Raw genomic sequence first — 23,400 nt, 5'->3', positions numbered from 1 at the left:
CAGGGGGCAGTCAGCATGGCAGACCAATGAGAAGAAAAGCATAAGCAAGGTCTTTTCTACCTGTAACATCCTCTCTATTAGAGCTAATGGAGGAAGATCTCTGCTTGTTTTGCAGGACCAGAGAGGGGAACCTTTTCTGAGAAATGGTTGTTAGCATTTCCTGCTAGTGTGATCCTCAGACAAGACAAGACTCCCCCTTATATGATCTCTTGGTCTTAGAGTCAAGATACAGGAGAGGGCTTGTTAATAATATCAAAATACTAGAAGTATACAGGTTCCTGATAAACGGGGAAAAGATCAACTGTATCATCAACACAGTTCATTGTGCACCTGGGAGCATGGATAGATTCTCAGTCCCAGAATCTTTATTTCCTCAGCGTATGTGCTGACTCCGTGAGTGCTCTGGGGCTGGAGCACCCATAGGAAAAAAATAGTGGGTGCTCAGTAACCACCAGCCACCGTTGTTTCACAGTCTTTGTTTAATCCTGAGCTGATGGTGTCAAATTTGCAGATGAACTGTAGCGACAGAAAAGGATAAACGGACACAAGTCAGATATTAGGAATGGCAATAAACAAAAACCTGTAGGAGAGCACTTCAACCTCCCTGGCCACACTATAGCAGACCTTAAAGTGGCCATCCTGCAGCAAAAAAACTTCAGGACCAGACTTCAAAGAGAAACTGCGGAGCTTCAGTTCATCCTCAAATTTGACACCATCAGCTCAGGATTAAACAAAGACTGTGAATGGCTTGCCAATTACAGAACCAGTTTCTCCTCCCTTGGTTTTCACACCTCAACTGCTAGAACAGGGCCTCATCCTCCCTGATTGAACTACCTCATTATCTCTAGCTTGCCTGCTTATATATACCTGCCCCTGGAAATTTCCACTACATGCATCTGAGGAAGTGGGTATTCACCCACGAAAGCTCATGCTCCAAAACGTCTGTTAGTCTATAAGGTGCCACAGGACTCTTTGCTATCCTACGTGAATTTATCTAATTCTTTTTTTAATCCTGTTATAGTCTTGGCCTTCGCAGCATCCTCTGGCAGGACGTTCCGCAGGTTGACTGTGCGTTGTGTGAAAAAATACTTCCTTTTATTTGTTTTAAACCTGCTGCCTATTCATTTCATTGGGTGACCCCTAGTTCTTGTGTTATAAGAAGGAGTAAATAACACTTCCTTAGTTACTTTCTCCACACCAGTTGTGATTTTATAGATATCTATCATATCCCCCCCTTAGTTGTCTCTTTTCCAAGCTGAAAAGTCCCAGTCCTGTTAATCTCTCCTCAGATGGAAGCCATTCCATATCCCTAATAATTTTTGTTGCCCTTTTCTGAAGCTTTTCCAATTCCAGTATCTCTTTTTTGAGATGGGGTGACCACATCTGCACACAGTATTCAAGGTGTGGTTGTACTATGGATTTATATAGAGGCAATATGATATTTTCTGTCTTATTATCTATCCCTTTCTTAATGATTCCCAATATTCTGTTCACTTTTTTGGCTGCTGCTACACATTGAGTGGATGTTTTCAGAGAACTATCTATGACTCTTTCTTGAGTGGTAACAGCTAATTTAGACCTCATCATTTTATTTGTCTAGTTGGGATTCTGTTTTCCAATGTACATTACTTTGCATTTATCAACATTGAATTTCATCTGCCATTTTGTTGCCCATTTGCTCAGTTTTGTGAGATCCTTTTGTAGCTCTTCACAGTCTGCCTGGGACTTAACTACTTTGAGTAGTTTTGTACCATCTGCAAATTTTTCCGCCTCACTATTTACCCCTTTTTCCAGATCATTTATATCAGAAATCTTCACTAAACCAGGATTGATTTTAATGGGTTTTTGCACTACAACTGCCTTGTCAAAGTGGCAGCTCTGCAAGCAAAGGTGAGTGTTTGCAGTTCTGCTCTGATATTCCTTACAGAGGGAAAGTAATCACTCACTTTGATTGGTCAGGAACAACTGATTGAACTTCCTTTTGTGAGTAGCTTGGGAAATTGAAATCTAATATCTGCCATAATTCTTTGTTTTCTTTTCCTCCATTTCTTTCCTAGGTACACGAAGAAACCTCCGTAATGATTTATTGGTAGCAGCTGATTCAATTACAAATACAATGTCTTCTTTGGTGAAGGAACTTCATTCAGGTGAGAGAGTTAAACTTTAACATACATATACACTCTGGAGATCAATGTGACCAGTAATAGTTATCTTAAAGCTACGTGTTGAAGATTTATCTATAAACTATAGTTCTCATCCAGAAACTAAATAGAAAAATTAGATTGCAAGGTGCAATTTAATTCTCCCTCAATGAGAAGTCACCAGTAATGAGAATTCTGTTCTACATACAGAACCTGGCTGACACTGTTGTTGATGAGTCTAGGGTGCTAGAAACCAGTTCACTCATTCATAGCTGTATTGACTTCTCCAAGGCTAACCATAATAACTTTTCTTTGCTTGTAAAGTAAGCATATGTGATTCAGAATGCTTGCCAGGGAGCGGAGATGCCACTTTTAATGTCATTTTTTTTACTACAGCAGTTCTTTAAAGACATGAGCTTAGAAGTTAAGATATATTTTTGACTGAGTTCACACAAACTGTTACTTAATGATTCTGTAGTATTTATAACAGCAATTTGGAGTTCACTTAAAATGAATTCCCATTAGGGAACTCTAGGCATGAATATAACATTAAAATATACCTTTGGCTCAGCTTAAACACAGGAATTAAACAGCTGTGCAAAAAGTGGTGATTTTGCCTGCATGCCTTTTGCACAATAGGAATGATAGTGGGTTTCAGTGAACAGGATAATTGGGCCACAACAAACTTACAAACTTGTTGAGAAAGACCCATCCCAGGATTCTCAGGGCTTTGCTTGTAAACAGGGCTGGCTCTAGCAATTTCATCGCCCCAAGCACAGCAGCATGCCGCGGGGGGCACTCTGCCGCTCGCCGGTCCCGCAGCTCCAGTGGACCACCCGCAGGCGTTTCTGCGGACGGTCAGCTGGTCTCGCAGCTCCGGTGGACCTCCCGCAGGCGGACCTCCAGTCCACCGGAGCTGCCTGCCACCCTCCCGACAACCGGCAGAGCGCCCCCTGCGGCATGCCCCCCCAAGCACAGCAGCACGCCACGGGGTGCCCTCTGCTGCTCGCCGGTCCCGCGGCTCCGGTGGACCTCCCGCCGGCATTTCTACGGACGGTCAGCTGGTCCCGCAGCTCCGGTGGACCTCCTGCAGGCGTTTCTGCAAATGGTCAACTGGTCCCACAGCTCCGGTGGACCTGCCACAGGCGTTTCTGTGGAGGGTCCGATGGTCCCGCAGCTCTGGTGGAGCTGCCGCAGGCGTGTCTGTGGGAAGTCCACCAGAGCCACAGACCAGCAGACGGTCCGCAGAAACGCCTGAAGCAGCTCCACCAGAGCCTCCTGCCACCCTCCCAGCAACTGGCAGAGCATCCCCCGCAGCGTGCCACCCCAAGCACGCGCTTGGCGCGCTGTGGCCTGGAGCCAGCCCTGCTTGTAAAGAACGTCATTGTTCAGCATTTCAGCTATTTGTTAAAGGGCCTTGTGCTTTTAGGAATAAGGAAAGGATTCTGCTTTCATATCAAAACACAGATTTTATATTTTCCTAACAGATTCCATAGTTACTCCTGAACAGTACATTCACCAGTCCAAACCTTGTGTCTTGGCTGCAGCGGCAGCTTGGGAGTTAATGAAGTCCTGCATGTATTACAGCAGCAACCACTAGTGCTGTTATAGTAGTTCTTCAAGTGATGTCCCTGTGGGTGCATCACGTCAGGTGATTGTGCACCCCTGCACCTCTAGTCAGAGAATTTAGACAGCAGTGTCCGGTGGGCCCCACATGCACTCTCCCCTCAGATCTAGATTTAGGATTAATTGTGTAGTAGAAGATAGGAAAACAAGTTATAACTAACTACTCTACCCCTTTTCCTTCTTCCCATTTAAAAAAATAAATAAAAATGTATTATGTTATGTTATGTTTCATTCATCCCTTTCTGGGATAACTTCACCTGAGAATGCCCGGAGGTTCCTGCGTTTTAAACGTTGCCTTTCCTGCCAAGAGGCAATCCCTGTTTCAGATGGACATTCCCAGTGTGTCCGCTGCTTGGGGGAAATGCACATACCCCAGAAGTGCTTCCATTGCCACAACCTTAAGGCCCGTGCCAGGAAAGTGAGGGACCTTAAATTCAAACTTATCCTTATGGAGAAATCCCTCAGCGTGGACTCAGACTCAGAACCACAAACTTCTCCCAGTCATCAGTTGCCGATAATCAGCAACTATGAGACCTTGATGGCAAAATACAACCACACCAATTATTCTAAACTGTCTGAATGTATTGACTTTATGCTGGAAGACTAGTAGGAGCAATTTAGGTCAGTCATCGCTGAAGGCCACTTTCTGGCACAAACAGCTCTCCAGGTATCATTAGACTTGGCAGACACAGTGGATAATGGAGCAAATAATGAAGCAATCAATTTGCAAACATCAAGAAGATAATAATATGATAAGTAACAATCAACATGGATTAGTCAAGAACAAATCATGTCAAACCAACCTGATCGCTTTCTTTGACAGGGTAACAAGCCTTGTGGATAGTGGGGAAGCGGTGGACATGGTATATCTTGACTTTAGTAGAGCTTTTGATACTATCTCACATGACATTCTCATAAACAAACCAGGGAAATGCAACCTAGATGGAGCTATTATAAGGTGGGTGCAAAACTGGTTGGAAAATGTATCGGGGGTAGCCGTGTTAGTCTGTATCCACAAAAACAACAGCAATGCCCCTCTGCCATGTACATTGGCCAAACCAACGAGTACACCTTGCAGCGATCACAACCTTTCACGATAAAGTGGATGGGTTCTCAGTCTTTACCCATCCAATTACAAAATGATCCCTACAAGGTGTCTGGAAACTCTATCCCAAACTCCGAGTCCCAGTGCCTCCATGGGATCTTAATTTAGTACTTCATTCCCTTACTGGACCTCTGTTGAAACCCTTGGCTACATGTTCTCTATTACACCTTTCAATGAAAGTAGCCTTCCTTGTCACCTGTATGGCATACCCCCCATACACAACCTTTTTCAAGAACAAGGTCATTCTAAGACCACATCCTAAGTTTCTACCTGAAGTCCATCTTCCCTCATTCTTCCCTAAACCTTAGAAGTGGCATTCCATACTCTGAATGTCAGAAGGGCGCTAGGATTTTATCTTGAACGAACTAAACCATTTAGGAAGGCACCAAAGCTGTTTCTCTCTACTACAGAGAGATCTAAAGGAGACGCTATATCTAAGCAGAGACTCTCCAAATTGATTTCAGAGTGCATTTATCTCTGCTACTGCCAACATGAACTACAACCCCCACCGAGGGTTAGAACACATTCTACCAGTTCGCTGTCCACATTGGTAGCCTGCCTTAATAATGTACCTGTTAGAGACATGTAAAGCAGCCACTTGGGCATAAGCCCATACAGTAGAAGCTCAGAGTTATGAACACTAGAGTTACGAACTTACCAGTCAACCACACACCTCATTTGGAACTGGAAGTTCACAATCAGGCAGCAGGAGAGACCAAAAAAACCGCAAATACTGTATAGTACTGTGTTAAATGTAAACCACTAAAAATATTAAGGGAAAGCAGCATTTTTCTTCTGCACAGTAAAGTTTCAAAGCTGTATTAAGGCAATGTTCAGCTGCAAACTTTTGAAAACAACCATAACATTTTGTTCAGAGTTACAAAGATTTCAGAGTTATGAACAACCTCCATTCCCGAGTTGTTTGTAAATGTGAGGGTCTACTGCAACATTCATTCAGCACTACGCAATTGAGCAGGACTCAACATAGGACACTTTATTAGGACACATGGTCTTATTATCGGTCACAGACCCAACTCTGAAGCTCTCCTTTCCACTGAGGGTCGCTATTCTACAGTCACTTGAAGTGGAGCACCTACAGGGACATCACTTGAAGAAGAAGAAGGTTACTCACATTTCACTGTAACTGAGCTTCTTTGAGATGTGCACCATTTGTGGCTGCTCCACTACCCACCCTCCTCCCCTCTACTTCAGAGTTCTAGTAAGGTCCTCTGTGGTAGAGAAGGAACTGGGGGGTGGGAAGGGGTTGGCCGCAAAGCCAACCAGGTACTGCTGTCGAAATTCTCTGACTAGAGGTGCTGGGGCACACAAACACCTGGAGTGGAGCACCCACAGGGACACATCTTGAAGAACCTCAGTTACTGCACAAGGTGAGTAACCTTCTCTTAAGGGACCTTGTGTTTCTTCAGTAAATCACCATGTTCAGAGATGCATAGTTCTGTTCCCCTCAGGCTGAAACCTGGTGAATAAACTCTCAGCCCAAGACAGATCTCTGCAGTAATTTATTTCTTGCTTTTAATAGTACTGCAGATTTACACTAATGTACCTGAGATCAGACCCTGGCCCACAGTGACTTGTATCAGGGATTCAGGACTTCTGATCTCCTGGTCTCTTTTGAAAACTGTACAGTGTTTGACAAATACAAACAAAGCAAGGTTTGTGCTGTTGACAGTTATTTCAGTCTTGTCATGTAAGGCATTTATAATGCATGGGGGATTGAAGATAAAATTAATTGCAATCTTGTATTTGATTATATGTAGAAACTAAAGAAGACCAATCCCTTGAAAATATCTGAAATAATGTAAACTGTGTAAATTAGAAGAAGCACGAGTTATACGCAGCTGATGAGATTCAATGGGATTTTACATATTAGTTAGGAGTTAAACTAGGAGAACTTAAACTTCCTCCAGGCCTGGATTTCCTGCCAGCTTTAGTTGCAGGCATAAAGTTTGATATGTTTTTGTGAGTCACAGGTGTGAGTTACAGTACCTAGCTTGATCTACAGCATCTTCGTCTGCATTCAGAAAACAGTGCCCTGAGGAGTGCAGAAAAGGAAAGGAAGAATTGCTTCTGCCGATAGTCAGGAGACAGTCGATAGATCTGAGTATAAAGCGTGGGCTTCTCACAATCTTCCCTGGCCAGGAAATACTGGGTACCACTTAGAGTGATGACCAGCTAGGTCATTCAAAAGCAACATACGGTATTCTCCTTATCCTAGAGACTAAGCAGGCTGCTGTCTAACTTTCCCAGCCCCACTTAGCTTGAGAAGCAAGAGACAAGCGTAGCACCAGACTCAGAAATTGCTTGGAATCCCAAGTCACCTTTGTGATTTTTAAAAATCTTGTTTAGTTTCAATCAGTGATTTCTGCCGTCGTCATAGTACATATTTCAGTTGTTGTGTTGGGCACCATGGAAAAGGCCATTGGTAGAAGCACTTGTGACTTCTCAAAGTGATATTTATCAACTGGCTGTAGTTGAAACAATGAAGAAAATGCCAGTTTCTTTTACTTACCTATTAAAGATCCCCTTTGGTCAGAACCAACTTACACTACTCAAGCTTTTCAAGTTGTGCTTTCTATTACAGGTGTGTTTTTCTCTTTCAAAACTCTGTTAATATATTTTAAAATATGGATCAAGGGAAATATAACAGCCTGTAATAACTATTATCTGTGTACATTATTTTACTAGAAATGCTACATACAGAGATATGACCTCCTCCCCCAAATGAGAAGGAACTTGCCCTTCTGTCCACCTTCTTCTCAACATAAATACTAGCCTGGCCCATAAATTCACTTCAGCTTGACTGGAGTTAAATAAAGTGAGCCTTGTTGCTCAGTTCCAGTTTATGTCCTATGTTCCTAAAACCCCATGCTTCAGCTGGCCATCTGCAGGGATCAGGAAGGAATACCCCCCCATGTATTCTGGGGGGGATTTTGGTCTTTCTCTGAAGCATTACGGCTGAAATTGGAACATTGGATGGGGGGGAAGGGCTGAGGTGGCACGGAGCGTTCTCCCTCTCAGGTGCTCACAGGCTCAGGGTCTAACTGATCGCTATATGTGGGGTTGGGAAGGAATTTTCCCCCAGATGAGATTGACAGTAACTTTGGGGTTTTTTGCTTTCCTTTGCAGCATGTGGGTGCAGGTCTCTTGTCAGTATTATCTAGCTAGAGCTCATTAATTTCCCTGCCATTGCAGAGGTATCTGGCATTTGGTGCTCTTTGGTCCCTTCTAGTCTCTCCCGAAGATACACAATAGTCTAGTCTCCTGTGGGCTGTAATACTTTTGGTGTCATTTTGGTTGTTGGGTTTCATGTGCGGGTGGTGTTTGTGGGCTGGGATATGCAGGAGGGCCGACTGGATGATCTGGTGGCTCCTTCTGGCCTTAAACTCTGTGACTCTAAACTCTGTGACTCTACATCCTCTATCAGTATGCACTTCCTTTCTGTCACTGAGAGATGTAATGAGAAGTGAATTTATTGGAACAGAATCTGTTCTCAGTTACAACTGTGCCACTCCAGTGACTTCCATGAGTGTTGAGGTCTCTTGGCACCTCACATGGTTAGGCTGTAGATCTTCAGTAATTAACATCAAGTGTTCTTCCTCTTGGATCTCCATAGAACTGTTTCAGGTTTTCCTTCAGAGTGGATCTTCTTGCTTGGAGTGGGTGCAGACCTTATTCCACTCCAGTGTGCTGGCATCTTGTGCACTGCAAACTGCAGACTTTTTGCTGCTGTAGTACCCATCGGGGCAGCATGCATGCTCTGTGCCTCCTCTTGGCTCCTCTCGAGGCTATATCAAGGTGACACTTCCCTAAATCCCCTCATTTCCTTCTTACCACCTGCAGCTTGAGTTGGAGCTCCCTGTGTTGGAATCGCCCCATGATTTCCCTGCTGCGTCACACTTTGTGATTCGGTATTCCATAGTGTAAATAGTTTCTGGCAGTTAGCACCGTAGTTTGTTAGATTAGTTAGTTTATTAGTATATTTAGAGGTACAGTTAGTTTGTATAGTTCTGGAGCATTCCCCAGGCTTCGGGGTTTGCCTGTCCCTACCAGCGACCCACACACATGCTCCTTGTTGTGCCTCGGCAAGAACCACATCAAGGAATAGTGAAGTATCTATTGTTCTGTTACGAAATGGATGCCGATTGCAAGAGATCTTCATCTAAAGCAGCATTTGTTGGAACAGGCTGTGAGACCTGCCCTGGTACGAGGACCCTGTTCCAACCACTCAGTTAACTGGTATCCTCCACCTCTGTGGGAGTTGGGGACAGACCCCAGGACTCTAATCAGTCGCGGAGGCAGGAAAGAGGTCTGAGATCATTCCACAGATCCCATGTGAGAGGACTCATAAAATGGACTGGAGTGCCAGAAATCAAGGAGGGATTTATTCTCCTCTTCATCAAGAGCAGGACCTAACTGTCGGCAAGACTGGTACCCAGGATAGACCCGTGTCTGCCCAGTATCAGGATGAGAGAATCCCAGCACCGTGCCAGTGACTCCAGAACCATCCGGGGGACTGCTGTCAAGTCTGGTCTCTACAGAAACTCAGGAGTCGGGGTCAGTGTCAGGCCGGGGTCAGAGACCAGAGATCGGAGCGGTACCGAGTTAGAACCGAGAGGCAGGAGTCGGGGTCAGAGTCAGGCTGGGGTCAGAGACCAGAGATCGGGGCGGTACCAGGTTAGAACCGAGAGGCAGGAGTCGGGGTCAGAGTCAGGCTGGGGTCAGAGACCAGAGACCTGGCAGCACCAGGTTAGAACTGAGAGGCGGGAGTCAGGGTCAGACTCAGGCCGGGGTCAGAGACCAGAGATCGTGGCAGTACCGGGTTAGAACCAAGAGGCAGGAGTCGGGGTCAGTGTCAGGCTGGGGTCAGAGACCAGAGATTGGGCAGTACCGAGTTAGAACCCAGAGGCAAGAGTCGGGATCAGAGTCAGGCTGGAACCAGAGACCAGAGGCAGTACTGGGCTAGAATCAGGAGTCAGGTTGGCATCAGAGACCAGAGATCAGGAAACAAGGCAAAGTCTGGTGTTGTAGCAGGGCAAAATCTGTGTACTTACCCAGACACCTTCCTGGGGCAACCCCTGGGATTAAACTGGGGCACTTGGCCAATCAGAGGGCCACGAGGAATGTCACTCTGGGTCTCGTGAGCAGTATTTCCTGCGGCCTCTAGTCTCCACAGTGTTTCCTGATTGTGCCTCTGGATGGCTTCCCAGCACGCTGGGACTATCAGCCACCCCAGGCTCTGCAGGCCTGAGTTCCAGTCCCCAGGTCCTCACATAGGCCCTCTTATCGACAGCCAAATCTTTGTGGCACATGTCAGCATCACTAGCCCCAATAGCCAAGCAAACAGAAAAACAATATCATGTCCCTTCCCAGAAGCAGGAGTGTGTCTGTTCACACCAAAACCAAACTCATTAATTGTCACAGCAGCTAATGAGAGGACACCACAAGGAAGATTTAAGGTGAGGCTAATGACCAGCAAGCTCTTTTAGTGGGCAATGATGTCTAAATTCATGGACAAATTGCCAGACAACTCCAGAGAGAAGTTCAAAGCTTTCTTGACAAAGCACTTGCTTGGGCAAAGGCCTTGCTACAATCTACTCTCAACATAATGTGTGATTCTTCCAGAGCAATGAGCACTGCCTTCATCAGGAAGAGGGCATCTTGATTATTTAATTCCGGGATAGCACCAGATATCCAGTAAACCACTGAAATTCTGTCTTTTGAGGGACAGTTTGTATTTTCTGACAAGACAGATGAGATGTTTCTCTTTTAAAGATTCATGAGTGACTCTCCGCTCCCCGGGGGTTTATCTTCCAGCCTCCAATAAGCGTTAGTACAAGTCCCTGCAGAAATATTCAAATTATTTTCATGGACAGGCCTTCTGTCCTCCCAGATGATACTACATTTCTTGGAAGAGGGAGAGGCTTCAGAAAAGAAGGTCAACTAACGTTACCACTTACGCACCATGCTCTCAGCTTTCGGTAGGAACACAACTCTTGAGACTTGTTTTTCGAGGACAGCACAGCAACCAACAATGATCTACACATCCCTGCTCAGTGTGGAGACAGATTATCCCACTTCCTCAGCCCATGGGAACAAATATCTTTAGACAAGTGGGTCCTAAGTACTATAAGCCTGGGATATTCAGTCCCACTCATTTCCACCCCTTCTCCCTACCCTCCTTCTCTGTCCCTTTTCAGGGACCCATCTCGTGAGTCTCTGCTCCTTCAGGAGGGTCAGCCTCTCCACGCCCTGTGGCACAGAGTAAGTGCCTCCCACTCTTTTTCCTGTTCCCCAAACACAGGAGTGTAACTGAGACTGTTCTGGACCTCTGGGCTCTCGACAAGTTCATCAAGCAAGTGAGATTGTGCCTGGTTACCCTAGTGTCAATCCTCCATTCTTGAGATGGCAGTGGTTGGTTGGCTGCCCTTGATCTTCTGGACACATTTCAGTATAGCTGTGTTACCCAGCCTCAAAAAATTCCTCAGACTTGTCATCATCAGTACATGGTACTCCCCTTTGGCCTGTCATCACCAAATGCATGGTGGCCTTCTCGAGGAGGAACAGGAGACATGTCTTCCCTTACCTTGATGGTTGGCTGGTCCAGGGGTTCTCTCACAGATAGGTCCATTGCCATCCATTGACTATGTCATCCACCTGTTCAATCACCTTCATCTTATCCTGAGCAGAGAAAAGTCTGCACCGATTCCTGCCCAGAGACTCGAGCACTACTGAGGGTGGTGAGGGTGGAACCACCTTAATATAGTCTCAGGAAGGGCCCTGAGGAGGTATAAGGTATGTGCACTGTCTCAATGGGTAGCAAAAAGTCTTCAGCTCACAGTGCACAAGGCAGTACAGACCTGAGCAGAATACACATCTGCACCCACATCTCAAAGAACAACTGTTACACAACAGGTAAGTCACCATTTTTTATCTGTGTTTGACCCATTCCCCATTGTCCCATTGTTTGGGTTTTATAGCTCTTAGTCTCTTTGAAGGCTCAAATATGGCTGCACAGGTGCACAAGAGAACCAGTGGTCTTTGTGTATCACACTACATGGGGCCAGGCACAGTCCTGTTGGTGAGTGCAGGCACTGCCCCCTGTGAGGTGAACGTGAAAATGGGAGTCATTAAGCTAGTCAGTGGAAGGAGCATACACTCTACCAACTGAAAGGATGGTGCAGCTGCCACTACACCATGAAAGAATTCCAGCATAGGTGGTCTGAAGTACTCCTGAGGGCTCCCACTCCAGCACAACCCCTCCCCCCCTTTCCAGTGTGAGTCTCAAAAGCCAGCATGGCTCTTAGAGAGCTCCCTCCTGTAGAAAAATGCTTTCTAGTGACTCATTTCCATGCGTGTTTGGCTAACATTTGTTGTTTTTTTTAAAGCAGAAGAAGTAGGTGAAGAAGAAGAGGAAAAGATGCAGAATGGAAAGGACAGAGGTAAAAGGCTATCTCAGCTGTACAACACTTTTCTCATTTATTTCTGTGTCTGAGATTAGAGTGTGTCTGCAAACTCTCCACTTCAGTGTACCAAGCACTGCAGAAACATTCATGTAAAAGCTTTGGGTCTGGGCAGTTTATGGAGACTTCTTGCTGTTACACCTCCTCCAAACACTCCGCTGGGCCTATCAGGCTTGTCTTTCTGCTCCTCTCACTGCCCTGCTATATGTTTGCTCTCTCCATTTCTGCCGTTGCTTGGGACAGTCGTAATGTCCCGGTTTCCATTCTCTCCGTATTCAGATGTATTGAAATATTTTCTTTCAGCAAGTGGCCGTGTACAAGTGTAAGCGTGGCAGGAAAGGAGTTACTCTGAATGGTACAAGAGGAACAAAAATGAATGGTGTGAGGTTAGATATAGAAAATGGAGGCTGAATTATCAGGAAAGTTTCTGGAAATTGGGTGTGCGAGGCTGTGGAATTGGCCCCTCAGGGAAGCAGCAAAGCCATGTTGGTTGAGGCATTTAAAACGTGTCTGGACAGTGTTCAGCAATATTCTGCTGAGAACAATCCTGCGCAGGCAGCAAAATGGGGCCTTACAGTAGGTCTCTTCCCATCTCGAATCCCTGATTCTAAGTGTAGATAATAGAACTAATCCTCCCCAGGCAGCTCTTCCTCTGGTTTATAAGGATGTGGAAGGAATGTGGGGCTGTCACAGCATTGTTGTGCAGATGGACTAATGATCCCCTATCCAAAAGGGCTCAGGAGAAAGAAAACTGAGGTGAGCAGTGTGGGGAGTGGAATACCAGTCACTGGACACTGGGTTGGGGGTTTCACCTGTCCCTTCCTCAAATGGCTGAACAGAAGATCCCTCCTCCTGGTGTGACAAGATCTCCAGCCCAAATAGGTACTGAGACGGTGTGACGCTTTCTCAGGGCACCAGGACTGTGAATCACCTTGTTACCTCCCTTTCTTGTGGTAGCTGGGTGTCAGCTCTTGTACAGCACCAGCCTTTCAACCATTCAGACACTGTGCTCAGGACTCTGTCAGGCCTATCTTGCTTTGCAGGCTACCTTAGATGCACCCAAGTCCCTGCACCATCCAGCCCCTGTCACTGGACACTCACAGAAATTACCAGGTAAGCTGCCTCCCAAAGAGATATACACAACTGGAAGGTTATGATTCAGGGTTCACACTTTATGTCAACACAGCACTGTATGTATAGTAAAAACACATATATTTATCAACAAAGAACAGAGAGTCACAGATTCAAGTTAGTATTGAATAAACATGTTGGAAACAGAAATGGTTACAAACACAACAGAAGTGTAACACTCATTCTAGAGACTAAGAGCTTGTCTACCCTTAAAAGGCTGCACTGCTGTAGCATTTCACTGTAGACGCTACCTATGCCAACTGGAAGGGTTCTCCCATGGGTGTAGGTGCAGAGTTTACTGGTTTTCATTGAATCCAGGATCCATTCCTTCCCTTACCATCCCCCTCTGCCAAGGCTGTCCCAGAGTCATGATAACTGCCTGGGGTTCATATGCTGGGGTGCTCACCTGTTGAGTTCGCATCTCTCATCAACCTGTTTTTCCTACTGACTACATATAAATGGGGCTTCCTTTGTGTTGTCCTTACAATGCTTAATTTACCTCAGAGACAGGGATAGCTGAAGAGACATGCTTTTATATGGCAGAAGACCTGTTCTTGTTACAGTCTGCCTTGTTACAGACTTTAAAACGTAATTTTTATACATGCACAGATGATTCCTTATATAGTGTCAGTATATACATTTCACAGTGATATTATAAGCAGTGTGTTGTTGAGTTTTGTTTGATACCTCACAAGACACTTTTTGGGTAAATATTATGAAAGCAGTGTGTCGGGTGTAGTGAGTTTGTCAGGCCTGATAGGCGTTGCTGTTACAGAATAGTGAGCTCTCTGCCAGTTGGTATTGTGGTGGTTTTTGCGTTACGGGAGCTGCCAGATGTTTGGGGCCTCTGACTCCTCTGAGGTTTACCCATCACTAGTTGAAATGATAGACTTGTTTGGGCTTTTGGGTTTTCTTTTACTAGCAATAATACATCTGACTTCAGTGAAATCAACAGTTTTTGAAGGTAGTATGTTGGCTTTAAATCGTACAAGGCTCTTATCCCTGGAATCTTCTTCCTCCATCAGATATTTTGGATGCTTAGCAGATGTTCACTCTCTTTTTCCAAATGTGTAACGTACCTTGCATGGAAAGTAGGGGGAAGAGAGGGAGTTTGAAGATTCATATCAGTCATCACTGAACAGCAAGAAGTAGTTGTTCGAGTCCACAGCATTTCAATCTAACCAGCAGTAATCTGTTTCTTTACCCCAAACACTCTTGTATTTTTTAATCAGTGCATGTATTTCTAGCATGCCAGTTACTGTAGTATCTTCTAGGTACCATTTCTGCCTGTGTCTTTTGTACACAGTGAACTCTTGGCTAATGTTTGAATTGACATTGCCAATACATAATTCCCAGCTCTTCACAACTTGCTGGGCTACCATTAGAGAGACAGGGTCAATGAGATAATATCTTTTATTGGGCCAACTTCGGTTGGTGAGAGAGACAAGCTTTTGAGTAACACAGAGCTCTTCTTCCGGTCTGGGGAAGGAGCTCCCAGCATCACAGCAAAATGCAAGGTGGAACAGATTCTTTAACATAAGTCATTAGCACCTATTGTAAGAAACCATTAAAGCTAGAGTCATGGAAGAAACAGAGGGGGTTGGTGGGTTACAGATTGTTGTAATAGGCCATATATCCAGTGTCCCTGTTCTGTGCCTGATTTTTAGTGTCTAGCAGAGTAATAAATTTAACCTCGCAGGCTTGTCTTTTGAGAGTGTTGTGCAGGTTTTCTTTGAGGATGAGGCCTGAGAGGTCAGATATAGAGTGATCACTTTGTGAAAAGTGTTCACCCGCAGGGGATAGAGTGTTTTTGTCTTTTATCATTTTCCCATGTGAGTTCATTTGAGAGCAGACTGATTGTCTGGTTTCACCCGCATAGTTATTATTGAGAGTTTTAGTGCACTGGATGAGGTACACCACATGTTGTGATAGGGATGTGTAGGACCCATGGATTTTGAAAGGTGTGCAGTTTGGGGTGCTGATCATTGTAGAACTGGAGATATGTCTGCGGGTTTTGCATCTGTTGTTCTGACAGGGTCTGATGTCACTTTGAATTGGTGTCCTGGTCTGTGGGGAGCTTGTTTCTGATGATGAGCTTGGAGGGGTTGGGGGCTTGTTTAAAGGCCAGAAGTGGGGGTTCAGGAAAGTTTTCTTTCAGGATGGGGTCCTTGTTGTGTATGGGTTGTAGCTGTTTGATGATACCATGTCTGGGCTCCAGTGTGGAGTGGCAGGTGACCACCAGTAGTGTAAGGTCAGAGGGGGCTTAGGAGGTTGTCCACTATCTTGCAAATATTTGAGGCAGGCATTGGTGAGTGACTTTGGTGTATTGGGAAGTGATATCCATGGCAGTGAGGATGGTGTTCTGAGGGAGGCTGTTAATGTTGCAGAGTTTGTGGAGGAAGTCACTTGTGTCCTGGCGGAAACTGGCCCTTTGTGTGGTGAGTGGTTTGAGGATGGTTTCTATGAGTCCTGATATTCCTTCAGTCAGAGTGCCGTGGCCAGATACGATGGGTCTACTGGGGCTCCCTGGCTTGTGTATCTTGGGAGCACGTCCAAGTTTCCTAGGTGAGTTTGTGGAGGATGGGTTTGTAGAGTTTCTCTTGGAGTTGTTTGAGGGAAGGATTTGATGACATCCGTAAGTTCCTGGGTAAATTGTAGTGTGGGGGTCTTCTCTGAGTTCTTCATAGTAGGCTGTGTTGGAGAGCTGTGGGTTGGCCTTGTTAATGTAGTCACCACAGTTGAGAACTACAGTGGAACCCCCTTTGTCTGCTGCTTTGAACACTGTCCAGTGGTTAGATTTCAGGGACTGCATGGCTGTCCTCTCAGCAGTGGAGAGATTATGGCGGATGCGATGTTTGTTAAGGATTTCGCAGGCCCTCCCTCTCCCATGGGCCCCAGCAGGAAGCAACACCAGAGGGTCCTCTCTGCAGTGAGTCCAAGTCCACTTCCTTGGGCTACTTCCCACCAATAAGTCTCTTCAGTTTGGGGCAGGCCCCTGTAGTCATAACAAAAAAACAACAAAAAGTCCAGTGGCACCTTAAAGACTGGACTCCGTGTTTTTTGTGGATACAGACTAACACGGCTACCCCCAATCCTTGTATCCTAACAGTCTCCCTCAAAAACAACAAAAATTCAAAGGGACAGGGCCCTGCAGGTTCTGAAAGGGGGTTGGTTAGAGCGGTCTCCTGTAGGCCTGACCCCTCTGTGGTCCCCTCTAAGGGACAACCTTTTGTCTGGCTGCCTGGAGAACGAGTCCTCTCTCCTATAACCTGTCCAACACTCTCTGCCTGTGCTTCTGAGCCCCTTTTAACCTGTTCCTCCAATCAGAACATGCTCAGCAGGCTGGGGGTGCTACTGGGCCCACAATTGTCTTTTAACCCCCTTGGGCCCAGTATGGGGTTTGTATCCCCCATCACAGGTGACTTGACTGCAGTCTGTAAGTATCTCCATGGGAAGCAAATATTTATTAGTGGGCTTTTCAGTCTAGCAGAGAAAGGTCTAACATGATCCAATTGCTGGAAGTTGAAGCTAGATAAATTCATACTGGAAATAAAGTGTAAATTTTTAACGATGAGACTAATTAACCATTGGAACAATTGCCAAGGGTCGTGGTGGATCCTCCATCACTGGCCATTTTAAAATCAAGACTGAGTATTTTTCTAAAGGATCTGCTCTAGGAATTATTTTGGGGCAGGTTTCTGGCTGGTGCTATGCTGGAGGTCAAACTAGATGATCACAATGGTTCCTTCTGGCCTTGGAATCTCTAAATCTGTGATTTCCTTGTTCCTAGGTGTATAACTTTTTGCATTTGTCCGTTTTAAAATTCATTTTGTTTGAATTAGCCGAGCTTACCAAGCGATCCGGTTTGCTCTGTATGACTGCCCTGCCCATGTCCTCAAGACCACTCCACCAATTTCTGTGTCATCTGCACATTTTTTCAGCAATGAGGGCTGGAGAAAGTGAGAGACTTCAGTAGCTCAATCTGTTTAGCTTTGATAAAGAAGATTGAGAGGTAGCTTGATTACAGTATCTGAGTAAATCCCAGATATTAAAGAGATCTTTAATTTAGCAGAGAAAGGCATAAACAAGAAGCCATTGCTGGAAGCTGAAACCAGACAAATTCAAATTAGAAATCAGGCACAGATTTGTAACAGGGAAGGTGATTTAACCATTGGAACAAACTGCCAAAGGAAATGGTAGATTCTCCATCTCTTGATTTCCTCAGATCGAGACTGGTTACCTTTCAGAAATATATGCGTTAGTCACCACAAATGATTGGGCTCCATAGAGCGGTAACTGGATGAAATGTAATGGACTGTGATATGTAGGAGATCAGACTGGGTGATCTAATGGTGCATGAGTTGATTAATCAGTCTGGGCTCCCTGTCAGATGTTTCTTTCATTCCCTCAACGGTTGGACTGAAGTATGCCTTTCCCTCAGTCCCAATGATACCAAGGTTCCTGAGGAAACTGAAGCAGGATGCACGATCATGATAGCCTCCTCATGGGACAGGCTGTTTTGGTACTCAGATCTGATGAACCTCTCAACACAGACCTCGATCCACCTTGCCTGCTTTACCCAACATAGTCTCACAGAACAAGAGTCAGAATCCGCATGCAGACCTAATATCATGACATTTGACAGCTCAGATGCTGGTTGGATGACATCTACCAAAAGAAGTTCTTTAGCTGAAGTTCAAAACATTCTGTTTCAAAGCAGGAAAGCCTCAGTTAGACTGACAGAAAGCTGAGTGGAGGAGGTTTCTATCTGGGCACCTCAGCATCACCTGTCTCTCTTGACATCACCCATTTCAGCATGACTGGATTGTCCACTAGCCCTAACAATCTGGACTTTCTCTCAGCACCCTAAGGGTACATCTAGCTAGCAGCAGTCTCTGCACATCAGCCTCCTATCCAGGAACATGCCGTATTTTCCCACCCTACAGTGGCAAGGTTCCTTAAAGCCTTTTTCACGTTTTTTCCCCAGTTTGGGAACCCTCCTCTTGAGACCAACCTCCTCACGTTGGAGCTCATTCCCCTCGAGCTCAGGCAGCTTCTGTTGCCTGTGTGAGGAATGTCCCTATTTCTGAAATCCATAGAGCAGATACACGTGTCTCAGTTCTACATTCACAAGATGCTGTTCTTTGGTAGAGACTTCCAAACTGGATGACCACTTTAGTAGGGCTGTCCTGAAGTCACTGGTTAAGTAGGACTCCTATTACCCACCTCCAAGCAAACAGTACACAAGAACATAAAAACGGCCATACTGGATCAGATCAAAGGTCCATTTAGCCCAGTATCCTGTCTTCCAACAGTGGCAAATGCCAGGAGCCCCAGAGGAAATGAACAGAACAGGGAATCATCAAGTGATTCATCCCCCGTCGCTCATTCCCAGCTTCTGGTAAACAGAGACTAGGGACACCATTCCTGCCCATCCTGGCTAATAGCCATTGATGGACCTCTCCTCCATGAATGTATCTAGTTCTTTTTTTAACCTTGTTATAGTCTTGGCCTTCACAACATCCTCTGGCAAGGAGTTCCACAGGTTGACTGTGCACTGTGTGAAGAAATACTTCCTTTTGTTTGTTTTAAACCTGCTGCCTATTAATTTCATTTGGTGACCCCTAGTTCTATGAGAAGGAGTAAATAACACTTCCTTATTTACTTTCTCCAGAGCAGTCATGATTTTACAGACCTCTAATCATATCCACCATTAGTCATCTCTTTTCCGAGATGAAAAGTCCCAGTCTTATTAATTGCTCCTCATATGGAAGCCGTTGCATACCACTTATCATTTTTGTTGCCCTTTTCTGAACCTTTACCAATCCCAATATATCTTTTTTGAAATGGGGCAACCACATCTGCATGCAGTATTCAAGATGTGGGAGTACTATGGATTTATAACTGTTTGTTAGTCACCAAGAGTAGAATCCATGTGGACAATCATGCGAAGAAGAAATAATGGTTACTTACCTTTGATAACTCGTTCTCCAAGATGTGGTATTCACACAGATTCCACAACCCGCCCTCCTTCCCTGCTACTATGGAGTCTTACTTCTCTGGGATTCTGTATTGGCGAGGTAACTGAGACACTGTTGGGACTGCTCTTCCCTTTATGCTCTTGGGTAGGGGGGATGAGAACATCTAGGGTGCAGGTATGGCCCCAATAGACACTACCAGCCAAAACAATGTGATCTCTTGTGCATGGGGCACAGCTAGAGTTGAATCCATGTAGACAGCACATCTTGAAGAAAGACAGCTACTATAAGGTAAGTCACTGTTCTTTACCCTCCATACCCCACAGGAGTTTGTGAGTCTTCATTCATTGTCATTGTCATTCATTGTCTGTAAAGTTGTTTGCATTCCCGGGATGAGAGGTGCCCTATTAGAGCAACATTGGTTGGGTTTTTTTTTTCATTTTGTTGCAGTCAGTTACCTGCCTTATAAATTTTTCCCCCCATGTGTTGCAGGTTAGAGGGAAGAACCCAGACTGCACAGTAATTCAAGTAAGTATGGGGATTTTTCTTCTTCCCAAAGAGCCTGCTCCATTCATGCTGCTGTAATGGATATGACTGACTCACTCATAACCTGACAACATTGTCCTTTTCCTTATTTATATTCATGTACAAAATGGAAAATATTCGCCATTGATCTGTTACTGCACGTCCTCTTTAAAGTGTCAGGTTTTCCTTCTAAAGACCCAATCATGATTACATTTAAATTAGTGGGAAAGCTTCTATTAACTTCAGTGAGAGCAGATTTAGTATCATTATTCTCTTATTGTTTGTGCTGTGATAGCACTTAGAGGCTTAGGTCAGGCGACAGGACCCATTGCACTAGTTATCTGTACAAACGTGCAGTAAAAATAAAGTTCCTAACCTAGAGAGCTCACAATCTATCTTATAAAAGGACACCACAGGTGGTCGGGAAGGGTGCGATAACAGTAACTGTTAATCCTGTGTTGTTAATGCCCCTGAAAAACATGAATAAAATCTTTATCTTCTCCCATGTGAAAAGTCTGTAGGAGGCATTGGATCAGGTTTCTATGCTGATCCAGTCACATGATATTTGGCATACCCACGAAAGGTGATCTTTAAGTGAGGAGAGGGGAGAACTCCTCTTGCAGAGAAACACCACATGGGGAGCACAGATCATAATCCAGAAGTAGTTAACTCAGGGACTGGGAATGGGATATGCAATCTTTCATTTCCAGGTTTCTGTTTCCAGGCCACTCCAGGTCAGAGGACTATAGCTCTGAGAAGTGGGTGGGAGATACACAGACATTCTCTTCTAAGTTAGCAGTTCAAACTCAGCCCATGTACATAATGGACCTGAGTCATTAACATCTGTTCAGTGGGCTGTGTGAAACAAGTTTCTCACTCCACACAGCAAAACCAAAACTGTCATCTAAGGTGACTTGCAAAGGGGAAAAAATGGGGCTTGTGCATTTTGGGGGGTTTGTTTGTTTTTGTATGGATAAAGGCAGCCTGAAAGTGGCGGAGGATTCTGGGGAGGGGGAGGGTTGTTTTTATATTAGAAATTCAGCTCCTGTTTAGCCTAGAAATGTGTCTGGTAACTGGAGAGTTAGTGACATGTTATTACAAAACTGAAAGTGGAGAGGGGAGGGGATTGTTAACCAGACTGCTTAAAAACACTTTTTGTTTGTTTTTGTTAATGCCTAATTACTTACAATGATTGGCTACCATTTTGGAGAAAAGAACATTTCTGTTAAAGATTCAACACCTTCAACCTTCCATGTAAAGTTGAATGCTAACAATCCTCTGCAGCCCCCAACAGGTTCTCCAGCAAACCTGGGAAGGACCAGAGTTGACGTTCCTGGCATTGCTAAATTAAAAAACAAATAGAAACATGCCAACCAGCCCCCTTCCAGGCCTTCTGTGTCCTTCATGATAACTCAAAAAAGGACCCAAGCCCTTTTTAAAGAAGAATAACTTACAAGTCGCCTTTAAAATCTAGTTGTTCTCCTTCAAGTGGCCTCTGCACATTCCCACGTGTGCAATCAAGGTACCTGTGCCGTGAGCATTTGGAATCTTCTGGTGAGCGGTGTTGTCGCTGTTCCGTGCCCCTTGCAAAGGCTCCTGAGGATGTAAGTCCGGTTCCATTCTGTCTGGCCATGCAAGGTGCAGTGGGCTCCGATCCCACCCGGTGTCCTTGATGATTCCCTTGTTGTTTTTCCTTCTTTCTGCCCCTTGGGAGCTGTTTATGTTTGCAGTTAGATCAGCAGTTAGTCAGGCTTTGCGTAAAACAGAGGAGGCATGTAGCGGGCAACCTCAGGACCTTCAGAGGCTGGAGAGCTGCCTCGTCCCATTGCTGACAGGGACTGCTCTTAGGGCTGTTGTCTAAGGCTGCTTGCTGTAAGTCCAGCAGCAACTTTGGAGAGATGCTCTCCGCACAGGCTGTCTGACTGACATAGATGGCAGGTCTCTGGATCTATCCTGGTCAGCTAAGTCCAGTGCCAAGGATCCGGCACACGTTGACTCTGACCTAGTGTGATACTGAGGACCTGGCACTGTTGACTGGCAAATTCACACTCCCCACTCCAGTCTCCCCAGTTCATCTGAGTCCTAGAGTGGGAATTCTGGTACTAGGAGGGAACTGAAGAGTGGTTGGACCCACTTCCAGGGGTGGGGATGAGCGGCCCCAACAGGCACTGCTTGCCAGAAGATTCTGGAAGCTCACAGTATAGAAGCCCTGATCCCATGAGTGTGAATGTGCAGAACTCCAGTTGCTGGTAAGTAAAAGTCATTTCCTTACAACATATGCACAAGTTTGAACTATGCTCTCCATATGGAAAGTGTTTCTCGCTAACTGTTGTGTGTGTTTCCAATGGCACAGGCACAGAGGGTTATGAAGCGAGCTCATGTTCTAACGAAGTCTCCACATCCTTTGGAAGAGGCATGTTTCAGCCGATACATACACCATTGTGCAACTGTGAAAGATCACAGCCAACCACCTGCTGTAAGGGAAGGGAAAGCAGCTTTCTTTTAACTGACTGAAGGGCTTTTCCTCCCTCTGAGACTATTGCATGTACTATTTTCATAGGTGTTTGCCAATGCTAATCGGACAATGCCCCATCAAAAATTCAACAAAACGTTTTTATGGGAGGTTTCAAAAGAAAACTGTTCTCTTGTAAAGTGCACTGATCTCTTCTGATTTCCTATCTAAGCAGTGTCATCTCATCATGCGCTGGTGGTTTCACTCGTGACCTTTGACTTTGGATGTGCATGTAAAATGGATTTTAAACTATTTGAGTTTTCCTGTGTGTAATACAAAGGGAACTCTGAGTCCAGATCCTTTAAAAACACACACTTTCTAAAAATACCGCTCTTGTCTATTAATGTTTGGTTGCCATAGTGTTTGATACTGCATGTCATTCTGAGAGTAAATGACAGGGCATGCCAAGAGTAGAGGAATGCAGAGCAAGGAGGGGGGAATGGCTGTAATTAGGACCATAAAACTTGGATGAGATGCCTCCTGGGGATTCCCAACTCTGTGTATTTTTCTTTTAGACTCTGTTAAAAATTACTTGAATAGTTCTTGGCAAGCAGGGGAGTTCAGGGATGACCACTGCTTGGTTCAGATTAGTGCCTGCACATTCATTTTCAAGAAGCAAGTATATTTGTATTTAAATTGAAGGAGAAATGACAAAGTTGTATAGTCAGAGGTTTGAAACTCACCACTACCTGGATCCTTGCTAGACTCTCTAGTTTTGTAGCTACTTAGAAAACATTGTAATCAGTTCCAATCACTAGTGATTTTATTTTATTTTATTTTTTCTTGGTGCTTAGGAATGTTATTTTTAGCAGAAGAGCTGAGTGCCCTAATGCATCTATAAATATTTATCAAGGGCGATGAATGGAATGGAGTGATAAACCCTGAAACCAACTCTCAGCTT

The 23,400-nt window shown here is 45.0% G+C and overlaps 1 protein-coding gene across 10 annotated transcripts in view; it reads left to right on the top strand.

The window, feature by feature from the left end:
- The window catches only part of DTNB (dystrobrevin beta), a 361,761-nt gene extending 339,119 nt beyond the window's left edge, over nt 1-22,642 (top strand). For 7 of the 10 annotated variants that reach the window (XM_030555069.1, XM_030555067.1, XM_030555063.1 and 4 more), the window contains 5 exons: nt 2,058-2,147; nt 12,279-12,332; nt 13,397-13,466; nt 19,955-19,990; nt 22,341-22,642. In XM_030555069.1, coding sequence (XP_030410929.1) covers nt 2,058-2,147; nt 12,279-12,332; nt 13,397-13,466; nt 19,955-19,985 — 245 coding nt within the window. In that variant the 3' untranslated portion in view covers nt 19,986-19,990; nt 22,341-22,642. The remainder of the gene's footprint in view (nt 1-2,057; nt 2,148-12,278; nt 12,333-13,396; nt 13,467-19,954; nt 19,991-22,340) is intronic. The other 3 variants (XM_030555064.1, XM_030555071.1, XM_030555070.1) reach the window with 3 other exon arrangements.
- The last annotated feature ends 758 nt before the right edge of the window (nt 22,643-23,400 follow it).

The sequence above is a fragment of the Gopherus evgoodei genome, chromosome 3 (genome assembly GCF_007399415.2).
Source record: "Gopherus evgoodei ecotype Sinaloan lineage chromosome 3, rGopEvg1_v1.p, whole genome shotgun sequence".
NCBI lineage: Eukaryota > Metazoa > Chordata > Testudines > Testudinidae > Gopherus > Gopherus evgoodei.
The sequence above is the reverse complement of the archived record's forward strand: the minus strand, read 5'-3'. Positions and strand labels throughout refer to the sequence as shown.